The sequence below is a fragment of the Spinacia oleracea genome, chromosome 5, assembly GCF_020520425.1.
Source record: "Spinacia oleracea cultivar Varoflay chromosome 5, BTI_SOV_V1, whole genome shotgun sequence".
NCBI lineage: Eukaryota > Viridiplantae > Streptophyta > Magnoliopsida > Caryophyllales > Amaranthaceae > Spinacia > Spinacia oleracea.
The window spans coordinates 3,881,120-3,895,749 of NC_079491.1; the positions used below are offsets into that span (position 1 = coordinate 3,881,120).

General features: G+C 34.1%; 1 protein-coding gene across 1 annotated transcript; it reads left to right on the top strand.

Moving 5' to 3' along the window:
- Positions 1-789: 789 nt before the first annotated feature.
- Positions 790-5,637, top strand: LOC110783230 (type I inositol polyphosphate 5-phosphatase 4). Its single transcript, XM_021987544.2, has 12 exons — positions 790-1,566; positions 1,661-1,751; positions 2,151-2,219; positions 2,405-2,492; positions 2,607-2,711; positions 2,819-3,443; positions 3,531-3,724; positions 3,841-3,949; positions 4,058-4,206; positions 4,613-4,875; positions 4,955-5,035; positions 5,547-5,637. The coding sequence occupies exons 1-10, from the start codon at positions 1,537-1,539 to the stop codon at positions 4,845-4,847; spliced, it is 1,695 nt and encodes a 564-aa protein (XP_021843236.1). The 5' UTR covers positions 790-1,536; the 3' UTR covers positions 4,848-4,875; positions 4,955-5,035; positions 5,547-5,637.
- Positions 5,638-14,630: the final 8,993 nt, after the last annotated feature.

Sequence of the window (14,630 nt, forward strand, 5' to 3'; positions counted from 1 at the left end):
TTTTTATTAACGATTTATGTATGGAAAAAATATACTCCGTACTACGTACTTATTTGTTTATAGCTCATGGAAATGATATAATCCGTATGCCACATACCTTTTTTTTTTTGGTTCTACTACGAGGAGTTTCCACCGCCTTTGGCGAGGTAATCTAATTATTTGTTAAAATTTATTTTGTCAATATTTTAGTCGAAACATTATTATATTAATAGTGGAAAGTATATTTAGTCAATATTTTGGTCAAATCAATATATTAGCATATCGATTATTTTGGTCAAATTAGCATATCAAAGTTGCATACTTAGTTTTGCAGTAACATAAATATTTCAGTGAAATATATTACAGAATATTGAAAAAATTGATCAAATAATTTCATAAAATCCGTACATGCACGGACCTCGAACTGACACGAGCTTCTCTCTCGTATGTTATATGATACTCCGTACCAATTTTGCTAAAAATATTTTTTGTTAATATTTTAGTTGAATCGTTAGTATATTAATAGTGGAAAATATATTTACTCAACATTTTGGTCAATTCAATATATTAGTATATCGAATATTTTGGTCAAATTAGCGTATCAAACTTGCATACATCGTGTGATGATTATATAAATATTTAATAACTTTAAGAGAAATATTTCAATCAAATATATTATAAAAGTATTAAAAAAATTAATCAAATAATTTCATAAAATCGGTACATGCACGGGACCTCGAGCGAATACGAGTTTCTCTAACCTCTAATAAAACTAAAAAACAGTAGTTCTACTACTCCCCCTGAATCACTGACCCCTCTTCTATTGCTGCACTTTATTCTCTCAATACTTTGCCTTGCTCATAACTAGCATAAGAAGAGGTGAGATTACAATAACCCATTCCTTCTTTCTCTCTCTATTTCCTCCTCTCTTTATTTATGTCCCCCACATTGTCTTCTTCTTCTTCTTTCTTCTCTCAGAATCTCATTGTCATACTCCAAAAAACATACTAATCTACACAATACGACTACTTTTGTGTTTACTTGACTGTCTCAATCCCTCTCTTTCTTCCCCTTCATTTGTCTTTTGCTATGTTTCCCTCTCATTTGGCTTCCCCTGTTTTTTCCCCCATTTTCCTGTGAGCTTCAAATTATATTCAATGTGTTGAATGAACAAAATTCCTAACTGGGTTCTGTTCATTTTGCCTCCTTGTTCAAAACCCAGAAACCAATTTGCTTACAATCTTGTATTTTCTTTAATTTCTTTCTAGTTTCTCCTTACCATTTAAAGGGGGAAAATCAATTTTTTCTTGTTCTTTTTTTTTTCACATTTCTGGTTTAGAAGTTTTAATCATTGGTTTGGGAGTGTAGATTTGATCCTATTCATCAATCTACTGTTGGGAATATTGCACATTTCTTCTTCTTTTTCTTTTTTTTTTTTAATTAAATTTGTGCAAATTTGTTGCACAAATTAATTGTGAAATTAAGTGCCCCATAAAATAAGGGTGTGGGACTGTGGGGATTGACGGATTGTCCTTCCTGTATGAAGTACTGAAAACAATGACAGATGGGAGCTCCAAAAAGAACAAGGTGTGTTTGTGTGTGCTTATTCAAGAAATGCCCATTCTTTCATTTTGGAAGAAAAGATTTATGATTTTTAATTTTTTTGTTGCAAAAAATGAAGCTTTCATGGCCAAAGACATTGGTAAAGAAATGGTTGAACATCAAGAGTAAAGCTGAAGAATTTCATGCGGATGATGATGTCTTCTATGAAGGTGAAATTTTTACCCACTTTCTTCTTCAATTAAACCCCCAATTAACACCCTTTATTACAATGTTAAACTAAATTTATGTATGATTTTCAATTTGTTCTGTTTTTCACATTCTTGTAGACTGTGCAAATCAGCTCCTTTTGCAGTAATTTCTGAATCAAAACTGTTTTATTCAGCTATTTCTTTCTGGTTTTATTGTGTCATATATGAGCTCATTTTTGACAGTTAAAGATCCCTAACTAAGTCCCACCATTTTCCCCCTTTTACATCCCTCTTTTTCCCTCTACTTTGGGGCTAAGAAATGGGGTTGTTGTTTAATTTCAGAAGTTGAGTGCAAGAATACTACTACTATTGCTTTTGAGCAACTTAAAATTTGTTTTGATTTTATGACTCTTTTTTCAGGTTGTGATGAAGATTGGAGAAACAATTACACACAGAGAGAAGCATGCACACTCAAGAAAAGCAAGACAGGTTCAGTATCAATCACATTATATGATTATATTGGCTTTTTGGACCACCCTACATTTTTGAATTTCCATATATCCTCCAATTTTTTCTTCCCAAGAATTGCTTTTATTCCATTCAAACTTCTGCTTTAATCTCATAATAATTACTCCTGTTCTTATGCTTTTTGTTATAATCCTTGTTTCTATCAGAAAGATCATGTAGGAGGAGTTCTGACCGGGCTCGGCGAATTAAGGTTGATTTAGAAAAATCTCAAGTCACTGATGTTGAAAATTATAGGTTAGACCCAAATTCTTCACCAAATTGATGGTATTATTGGATTTATTGGTTTTAATTTTTCGATTTTTCGAGAATTAGTGTTGAATGTTCTTCAATTTTGGTAATGGGATGTAGGATCTTTGTAGCTACATGGAATGTGGCAGGAAAATCTCCACCTAATCAGTTGAATCTTGAAGATTGGCTACACACATCACCACCTGCTGACATTTATGTTCTTGGGTGAGATTTTTCATCTTCAAACTTCAAATTGAGTTTGTTTAAAAATTTGCAAAAATTCCTGTGTTGTAAAAGTTGAATCTTATTGTTTGTTTAATCTGGTTTTCCAGCTTTCAAGAAATTGTTCCTCTAAATGCTGGTAATGTTTTGGGTACAGAAGACAATGGTCCTGCTAAAAAATGGCTAGCATTAATTAGAAGAACCCTAAACACTCTTCCTGGTTCTAATGGTTACTATCAAACACCTTCACCAATCCCTGATCCTATTGTAGAATTAGACGCCGATTTTGAGGGATCAACAACGAGGCAAAAGGCCGCCTCATTTTTCCATAGGCGGTCGTTTCAGTCGCTTAGCCGTAGCATGAGAGTGGATAATGATATGTTGGACCCCCAACCGCGGCTTGATAGAAGATATAGTGTTTGTGACCGAGTTATGTCCGGATACAGGGCTAGTGACTATGACCCTAATTACACCAAATGGTGTTCCTCAGATGATGAAAACACGAATGAGTCACCCGTTGTTCCACATTGCTCACCCATGTCGTTCTACAATGGGTCTAATCCCGGGGAAGAGACTGAAAAACAAAGAGGTCAGTCTAGGTACTGTTTGGTTGCAAGCAAGCAAATGGTGGGAATTTTTCTCACCATTTGGGTAAGGAGTGATTTAAGAGATGATGTTCGGAATATGAAAGTGTCGTGTGTAGGAAGAGGACTCATGGGCTATCTCGGGAACAAGGTACTTGAATTTTTCTTGTGAAAAGTTTCCCTTTTATGTCTTTGCACCAACTCAACTGATATTGGAACTGGTTTATGATTTTTGCAGGGTTCAATTTCAATTAGCATGTCTTTGCACCAAACGAGCTTTTGCTTCGTTTGTAGCCATCTAACTTCGGGACAAAAGGAGGGTGATGAGCTAAGAAGAAATTCTGATGTAATGGAAATACTTAGAAAGACTAGATTTCCTAGGGTTCCTGGCACGGGCGATGAGAATTCCCCTCAGTATATTTTGGACCATGAGTAAGACCTCTTCTTAATTAAGTCTATTGTTACTCTTGCATTATTTCATAAATTTTACAAATAAAAGCTCTTTGGCCAAACCTGTGACATACTTTGAATGTTGAGTTTCATTGCAGTCGAGTTATTTGGCTTGGGGATTTGAATTATCGGATTGCATTATCCTACCGTTCTGCCAAGGCTCTCGTTGAGATGAGAAACTGGAAAGCTCTGTTACAGAATGATCAGGCATGTTTCTGAACCGGAAATCTTCTGTTCTGTCTGAATTTATTTAAATTGCAGTATTCTGAAAAGTATTATGTCTGTATATTCATGTGTTTGTGTTTGTGTTTGCAGCTGCGAATTGAGCAGAGACAGGGGCGTGTTTTTGAAGGATGGAGTGAAGGGAGGATATACTTCCCACCTACATACAAGTATTCCCATAATTCGGATAGATATGCAGGTGCTGATACTAGTCAAAAAGAGAAGCGAAGAACACCTGCATGGTAAATCTTTATACCTATGTTCAATATTGTAGAATTCTATTGATGTTGATATGTGCCTTATGAAACCTAAAAACATTAAAGGCTCCGTTTGGTATGGTGTAAAACGTTCTCAGTGCAAAGTGATTTTCCATGGAAAACATTAACACAATTCCAAACTAGTTTTCCTTTGTTTGGTTCCTTAAAGGAAAATGGGAGAAGGTGGTGAAAATTGAGGGGAAGAAGGGAGCGGGAGGTAAGGGGGAAATGTTTACACCCTAGAAAATGTTTTACACCCTACCAAACAGAGCCTAACAAGAAGTCTGTTACATTAGATAATTAAAATAATGTCCAAAAGACATTTGATAAATGCAAATAAGTATGCAACTATATGAAGATTTTAGCATCTGATATTTAGCCATTTGGTTAGGTGTGATCGGATCCTCTGGTATGGGAGAGGCGTCCGTCAACTATCCTACGTGCGTGGAGAATCTAGGTTCTCGGATCATAGGCCAGTTTACGGCGTGTTTCTAGCAGAGGTAGAGTCTATCAGCCGAGGCAGAATCAGGAAAAGTATAAGCTGCTCTAGTGCCCGGGTTGAAGTGGAAGAGCTATTACCACAACAACATGGATATGCAGGATTCAATTACTACAAAAGGGATTGATTTTTTTGAAAAAAAATTATACAATTAGGTAATTTCCTTTTCCTGATTTCTTTGAAAGCATCTTAATATCACTTTCAAATTCTGAAAGTTCCTGAACTTCTGTGCAGAAAATACGTGTCGCAACTCGCAAACAATTATAAGGTGTTTGTTCCATGTTTAGGTGGACATTGCAAAAGAACCCTTGAAAGGTAACTTACCAAAACAACAAAAGAAATTCAATCACTTTGCAAAACTATCTTATCTTTGATTTCCTGCTATTGTTTCTGTTTCATCTTTCTTTTAAGTTGGTGTTTTTAGCATGAACTCGTCGTATTTACTATTAATCTTTTCTTGTAGGATAACATGCACATCATTGAAATTTAGTATATCTTTTCCTCAATAAATTCATTACCTAAATTGCAATTTTCCTGGTATTTCACCCCATAAGTCAAATTGCATCAAAATTTGATAAATTTTTCTAAAGATAATAAGAGCATGAACTCGTCGTATTCACTCTTAATCTTTTCTTGTAGGATAACATGCACATTATAGTACTCAAAATGATTGAAATTTTAGTAAATCTTTTCCTCAATAAATTCATTACCTAAATTGCATTTTTCCTCATATTTCACCCATAAGTCAAATTGCATCAAAATTTGATCAATTTTACTAAAGATAAGTAACATTATCTTGGTTTTGGTCCCCCTAATCTGTACATAGGTAGTGGAACTACAGAGCTGCAATGGGTACACTCGGTATAATGGGGGCGATGGCGATAGCGACATTTCACCATCTTCCCTACCCGAAAAAGGTCAGTTTTTTTACTCTTTCTGTTATTGCTGTTATTCTCCATCCCTTGTGAAATCTTTCCCTTTGTCTAATTCTCTTTGTTCTCCCATTTTACTTCCTCAGAAAAAACACAGGTACCCTTAACCTGTAATTCCTTGCTATTTACCCCACAAGTCTGCAACTTACCATTCACACAGTAAAAAACCAAACAAATGTTCTAATGGTGAGTTAAAACGACTCATTCGATTTACCTCTTTCCACCATTTTTGTGTACTAGTAACATTTAAGCTAATTTGTGAATCTGTACTTGATTTTATGCAGGGTGATGTCACCATGGTGGTTTTGAGACAGTTTTTTTTACCATTCTTTCTTGTAAAAAACAGATATAGCAGATGGGAATGTAGAGGATCATAATTTAACAGTTTGATACAAGTAATTAACAAGTAATTAGTTGCCTAACTGTTAGACAATTAGCCAAACTTTCACAAATTTATGTGTAAATTGGATTAGAAGATGAACATAATCATTGTATTGTAGGTTGTTCAAGAGTTGTGCAGAATTATCCAAGTACTGTATAAAGCTGATTTATTGGATAGGAAATTTTGATTGATCTATAATCCTCTTTTTTACCCCTCCTATCCCTTTTCATCTTCTTTTTTTTACTGTGGATGATTTGCTTCATTTTTGATGATGTACTTTGTTTTTGTAATGTAAAAAATTGTTGTAAGGTAAAAAAGAATCTACTTGTTATTATGATATTCCATGTAATAATCAATAATATGTCAGCTTGTTGTTACAGAGATGTCATTATATGGAACTCCAAAGAGCATAAAAAGAAGACAAAAAGGTTTTGCCTTTATTTTTATACATAAATTTGGTATTTTTTGTTTTTATTCCAATTTGTAAGTGTTCCCTTTTTTTAGGATTAAGACAAACAGAAAATATATGATGCATTTTTATAAATATAGTCATCAAATGATGAGTACTTAAAACATAACAAAGGGGTGGGTCACCTCATCTGAACTTGATCCAATCCCCACTTGATCACTACCTAGCAATATGGGGCGGATTTTGAGCAATTTATACAGGGAGTTAGTAAAAATACTCTGTATTAAGCAATATAGTATGAGTATACATACAAATATACAATTATACTCCAAATTTAGGGAGGTCGAACTAAAATTATACTATAAATTTTTTCACTCAGAATGCTAAGCCCACTCATGCCGCAGTGAACGCCACTGCCAAACATGGAGATAAATACTAACTCCGTCTCAAAATAGATGTTCTTTTTATTGCTTCTTATGACTCAAATTACTTGGTCATTCCCCTAAAAAATTACTTCGTCATTCCGTTTACGGCAAGCTTTTGTCTTACTTTTTTGGTTCCGTACCCTGGTGTTTTATCAACATTATTTTCCTTAACCATGCTTGTATTCTCTATTAATGTAAGAGCAAGTTTAACAACACCATGTACTAAGTCCTAAGATGAAATTTCCCTTTTCTAAGCATTAAACCATGCAAATCTTAAATCAAGTTTTGATTTTCAAGACCCTCGTCTAAGGATGTGTTTTATTTACCTGATTTTCACTTATTTTATTTAAACTTATCTGAACTTATTAGAACTTATCAAAGCCTATTTTAGTTATATACTTGATTAACCCTTATTTTTCTTGAACTTATCTTATCTGAACTTATTTTACTTAAAATAAGTGGAAATAAGGTGAACAAAACTGAGCCTAAAATGCAAATAAAAGTACTTGAAGTCTTTCTTTTTCACCACAATTCAAATGTCAAAACCTTTTTACATTTCCCCTTGTACATAGTATATGAAGAAAATATGTAAAAGAGGTCATCAATATACATAAAAACAAAAGGTTTTGCTTGCACAAGTTGTACAATAAATTTATTGTGCACCAACATAACTTTAATCCAGTTTTCTCTAACTTTTACCCAGTTTTCTCTAACTTTTACTCAGTTTTCTCTAACTTTTATATTATTAAAAAAAAAGTTATTAGACAAACATTTTAAAGTGTTAAATGATTAATTTTATATATAATTAGTGATTTTGAATAAATATTTTTTATTAAAATGAAATTTTTTATTACTAAAAGGTAGATAACTTTTACATATACAAGGGTGACTTTTAAGCATTTTACGTCAACTTTAATTTCGGTGTACAATATTTATCGTACACCCCATGTAAATAAGAATCTGTGACATTGACATAAAAATACCTTCGATACACGGCGCACCGCGATGTACCTAATTTTTTTTTAATAAACATTTGAGAGGAAAAAAAAAGTAAAAAAAAGTATAAAAAAAAAAAAAAAAAACCGCCATAAAGAAAGGGGGTTTGTTGGCACTAAGGACATGTCACCGTCTCACTGGTTGATAGAATTCTGTGCACAATTTATCATTGTTGAATTTATACACGTGGCAAAGAGACAGGTATTTACGTTGGTCCTAAGATTCTTATTGGTCACTAGTTTAACCTATTTTTACAGCTGGCACCTGAGCCCCACTCAGAGATTGTCTACTGGTTCTTGCGGGAAAATAGTAAATTTATACAGTATTTTTTATTTGCTACTGTTCTCTATTTTCCAAGATTTTTATTGAGCTTGTATCTCTTTTGTATTCCACTTGGATCAAATTTAAATAAGGAGTATGACTAATAACAAACTTTCTATGATCATAATCATATCATTACATTCAAAAAAAAAAAAATATTCATATCATTATATCCAAGAATATTTAGGTTTTTTTTTCTATTCCTCATTTGTTTAGTTTTTGTTCATTTAGAGCTTTTTAAATTAAATGAAAAAACGTATTTCGTAAATGATTAAAAAATTACTACGAAATACAAATACGTTTAATTTTATTACATAAAACTCGTAATATGGAGTAAATTTTGATTTGGATATTTTTTTTTCCCATTTCTGAAGTCGAAAGCTAATGCTCGATTCATTTATTAGTCATTATGTCGTTGGTGTTTTAGCTAATACAAACATCCATTTCTATCGATGGATTGAAATAATAGGTTTGTATTAGAAAATTTTAGCATAAAAACTCAATAAAGTCGTAGAGGTTGTTTCAACAAATAAACTAGTATGATTCAATCTCTAATTATGGTTTTCACCCCACAAATATAGTTTTGTTTTTAGCATCGATTTTTTTGTTTGGTGTACTAAAAACCGTGTTTATTGCACATGACAAGCTCAATTAACAGTGTGACACTCTACAACATAAGAATTTACGTTATGAAAAACCAGCAATAATAGTTCAACTTATATGGTGTTAAGAAAGGATGCACGTTCTCGAGCCAACATATATAGACGGGGTAAAGATGGTTGTGGGCCGGGTAAAATTAGCCTTAGGCACGACGACCCGGCCCAGCCCAAAATAAAGTTCGCGTATATGACCCGGCCCGACACGATGCAACATGGGCTCGGCCCGAAACCCGACCCGTCCTGACCCCGGCCATATTTAGACGGGGGTAGAGACAATAGAGTGGATAAGTGCAAATTCCAAAGATAAAGAAATGGTGGTAATAAGGCAAACATGAATTTCCGGTAAGCCGACATAATTAGACGTTTTCATGTTAAAAGGAGAATCTAACAAAGCCTACTCCGTACGTACTTACTCGACCGGATGTGACTTTGACTCATACATGTCTTCTTCTTTTTGTTATCAATCCGATTTTATCTGTTTTTAGTTTTATTTCTATTTCTTTATAATCTAATTGGCGGCCTTGATTTTGTTTTAGTCACTTGATTATCTTTTTGCTTTCCACTAATCATTGATTATGGGTCAAATATCAGCCCGTTAAAAAGTCGGAGTTTACTCATTCAACGTACAAGTTCGTACTCCGTATATGTACGTAGTTACCTTCCTTTTTTTTTAAGTAGAAGACCGTTTTTCTTTATACATGCATGGAAAATTCTCTTTTGTTTTTTGGGTTGAGATCAGTGGGGAAACCAATGGATACCAAGTGGAGGCCTAGAGATGGCTAACGTGGTGGGTTGGGCGGGTCATGGGTGGGTTTGGTGGGTCGTGGGTCGGGGATAATTGACGCACGGCCCACCTCAGTTAAACTAGGGTGGGTCGAGTCGTGGGCTGTGTCGGGAAAAATGGACACAGTACATGATGGGTCGTGGGTTACGTGGGTCGTGGGTTGTGGGTCGATGTGAGTTGTGCGGGTCGGGTGGGTCTGATGGGTTTGGTGGGTAAACGCCAGATGTGGTTCCGGTGGGTCAGGTTGGTTTGGTGGGTTTACATGAGTTTCAGGAACTGATTTGGATCAGGTGGGTTTGGACGATTAATCAAGCGATAAAACGTTAAAAGGTTTGTATGAACTTAAATTAATTAGTTTGTATGTTATTCACTTACTCACATAAATGTGGTTAATGTATATTTACACAATAAAATTAGAATTTGTTAACATTTTAAACATACAAAATTGTTTAAATTAGGATGAGTTTCGCGAGTTGGGTTCGTGTGTTGGGTTGGGTGGGTCGGGTGTGTCGTGGCGGGTTGTGTCGGGTCGGATGGGGTGGGTCGAAATGGGTTGTGTTGAAAAAATCCAACACACAACACATCTAAAAAATATCCGGGTTGGGTTGGGTTGGGTTGTGTCATGACCTCATGGGTCATAAGTGTGTTTGACCCATATAACCCACTATAAGCTGTGTCTGGATGGGTTGGGTCAATCCCGATCTACTGGCCATCTCTAAGTGGAGCCATCTAATCCCATTTGGCAAAAAAAAAAATTGCATAATTTTAATTAATTTATCAATAATTCGTATTAAAATGTACCTAATTATTTAGTTTTTCATTAGTTTTTTTAATATTGGCCCGCCACATGTAGAAATGAGTCACTTGATATTCCCTTGCATTATTTTGTCTTTACATATACTCGTATGTTACGGAGTATTGATTTATAACTAACTTATATTATGTAACTATCTTTAACCTATGCTCTAAAAATGTTAATAAAATTTCGAGAAGAACATTCTCAATTCGCCAATACTTACGTACTTAGCTTAATTGGTATGCTCTTTCATTATGTTCATAATCTTCATACACTTTATGTTATCAGTTTATGACTAACTTCATAGTACCTCTAATTAGGATCTGCATATATAGGGATGTCAGTGGGGCGGGTTTTGCGGGAGATCCGCCCCGCATTCGCCTCAAGTAGGCGGGGATGGAGGTAGGATTGGTGGGTGGTGGGGCGGGGAAGGTGTGGATTTTGTGTTGAACCCGCCCCATCCCCACTCGCTCCGCCCCATCCCCATTCGCCCCGCTTCATACCCGCCATGGGTGCATGATAGGGTGAGTTTGAATTTATTTGTATCTTTTGGTGATAATATGAATTTTGTTTGGATTTTTTTGTTATGACGAGTATTATTTTCAATTATATATGTTACTTTAATCATAAGATATTTTTTTAATCAATAGTTAACTTTCATTACTCCGTATATATGGCAAATGTTTGCTAAATAAGAAAAATTAGGCGGGTATGACGTGGGGATAAGATGGGAATGGATACCCAGTTGGGTGGTGGGGCGGAGATGGATTTTAGCTTACACCCGTTAGGACGGGATGATGATGAATTTTGTACCCGCCATGAGTGATGGGATTGGGAGTGGAGTGACCTATATCCGCATCCGCCCCGTCCCATTAACATCCCTCATCCGGTCATCCGCATACTAAAATAAATGCTACTCCATAGCCATTTGTTGGGACCATAAATGAAAGAAGACTCAATATTACTTGCCCTATTATAAAATATGTGATCATATAAAGGTTGAGTAATCGAATAAAATAATTATCGTTAAAGTGTCACAACTAGTATAGTACATTTAGTACTCTCTAAATAGGGCCATGCATGCCCATGCCACTATATGAACCTATTAATCATTGACTGGTCCCTTCATATTAACTTGAGTTAGTCTAATTACTGTTGCATACGTCTTCTAGCTAGGGATGTATGTGATTACCAATTTACCATGTCATGGCCTTACTCAACGTACAATCATTTTTGTTTAAGAACAATTATTATTGCTAGCTTGAGAACTACATGTACTGTATAGTACAAGTATATCAATCCGTGGACTATGGACCGTGGTGCACATAGAGTATGGTGCATCAAAAAAAAATATGTGCATAAGCAAAAGAACATGACACTACGGCAAAAGAACATGTGATATAATATTTCACATTTTTTGTTATAAAATAATATATTATTTTACTCTTTATTAAAAACCTAAATAAAAAAAATACTCATGTTCTTTTTTCGTAACCAGATGTTCTTTCAATTATATACTAGTGTCCTTAAGGTGCACCATGCTCTATGTGCACCATGGTCCACCTTCTAAATTGCGACAAGCATATAAGTACTTTACTCTCTATTTCGTACTCCGTATTTAGGAAAGATATCCAAAAGAACGAATTGAATGTCTATTTATTTTCATTCTAATGACAATATTCACATTATAAAAAAAAATATAATTATCGATGAGGTCTTAGCCTAGTGGTTAAGACATAGTGCATGTATACGATATGTCTTAGTTTCAGATCCTACATCCAATTTGTAATTTGTATAGCCTATTATGGCTCATTTGTAAAAATTAAAAATAAAAAACATTGATACTTTAAATTAAATGATTGATAATAAACTGATATGAAGCATAAACTACGTACTCGTTTAAAACTTTAAATCTATTGGGTTTTAACAATGGACTGTTCGTTGTTGGACGGTGGTTGTTTCACCTGAGTTATTTGACCGGCTTTTTATCTTGGTTGTTTGACTGCAAGCTTTCTAGAAATGTGTTTGGTAAAGTTAGTTGTTGGCTACTGATTGTTTCATACATAATGACCTTTATGGCCATTGGTATATTTTATTTTACTTTTAAAATGGTAGAAATGAGGGATAAAAATGTAATTAGCAAAATGAAAAGCCACAACATCAAAAGGTTAGTATTACTAGCTTTTGAATTTTGGTGAAAAGTTGGCTTTTAAGCCAAAAAAAAAAAAGTCATTTGTCAAACACTTATATTGGTTATTTGACCAACTGATCGAAAAAGCCAAAAGCTAATAAGCTAGTTACCAAACACTTCCTATATGTGAAATATTGAATTATGGTGTACTTGCTAATGTACGTATATGGTTTCTATACTACTATATACGCAGTATACATAATTCTCCAGCAAAAGATTATTAATTGCGGCTGGCTACTCGTACGTAATTGAGTTAAAATTTGATCCACTATCACTTTTTTTAATTTTTTGTTGATATTATATTTAATCAATCACTTTTTATTTCCATATCTAAAATTAAATGTACTCGGATTAACTAATTAAAAGAAGTGACACATAAATACGTGTAGGGGTGAGAAAAAGTCAGGATATCCTAAATCGGAACCGGAACCTGTTAGGAACCTGCGGTTCCGGAACCGGAACCTGTTGTGCAGGTTCCGGTTTCGGGTAACAAATTTGGGAACCTGTTGCAACAGGTTCCGGTTCCGGGTAACAAATTTTTAGAACAGGTACCCAATAGGGTACCCTATACACACTAATTTTAACGTGGAGTACCCAAAATAAGGAACTGAGTCATATGAAAATGTTTCATATGCCTAAAATATAAAACAATCTAAGTTATTTTTTGGAAAATATAAATATAGAATTGCAACTTAATCCCAAACTATAAAACAATGAAAGCCCAAACCATAAAGTAGATAGTTTTTCAATAAAATATAAATATTTTACTTAAATTTTCAAAATTACAGGGTACCCTGAATCGGAACCTGTTACAACAGGTTCCGGTTCCGGTTCTCATTTTAAGGAATCTGTTGCAACAAGTTCCGGTTTCGATTCCTGGAATTTCAACAGGGTACCATGTTGTGCTCACCCCTAAATACGTGAACACAAATTTTAGGACAGAAAATTCAGACTCGTGATAATTAGCGTCACCATCAAATTAAATATAAAAATGTCAATTGCTATTTAATGTTTGGATTGTATTGATGTAATGTAAGATATATATATATATATATATATATATATATATATATATATATATATATATATATATATATATATATATATATATATATATATATATATATATATATATGAGTCATCTATGATTAATTAGTACGAGGGCTAAGGCTACTTTGCGCTTACGTACGCATGCATTCACGTGGTAGGATCACTCACAGGCTAACATTCTACACGTGATCATCACGTGATTTCATGGACCAGACGTGGACTCTGCCGTACGTCGGTTAGTCTGTTACTATGGTTTTCGTAAGTTGTCAAACTCATGCAATCGTCACACATTTTTCTCCCTTGGATAGTTGGATTAAAATTAATCCAAAATACTACACTCAAGGTAATTATGCTTCATATTGATTTTATGTGAAACTATTTTTATGTAAACTTATTTTGTTAAAATTTGCATAAAGAAACAAGTCAAACAAAACATGGCACATTTATTAACATATGTGTGTTCATTTGGTGCACAATGAACATATCTGTTCGTATAAAATATAGTAAAATATATTTGATGTTCATAATCGAAATAACATCCTTTTAAACAAATATTAATGTTCTTTTTGCGTACAATAATGAATACCGTGCACATGTGTCCATGATCTAATTTAAACATTTATGTAGTTTTATCTTGCATTCTCAACCCATTCACCTTAGTTAATTGAGTTCGAGTTCAAGTTCAAGTTCAAAATGAACTTTCATGCAAGATCAAGATAAGCTTATGACATCTCGAACTTAAGATATCCCCGAGTAGTGTATAAATTAAAAAAATAGTTATAAATTTCTATTTGGAAAACAGAGGCTAGCTGGTAGCGGATTGCATTACTTGTTAGATTTTGACTAGTCCAATCCTTTAATGTAAAAGTGTTTGGTCGAAATGAGATAAAAGAGAGGTTTGACGTTTTGAGCTCAAAAAGGCTAACTTTGAAATTTTGAAAGAGGAGAGTTGACTAATGACTAGT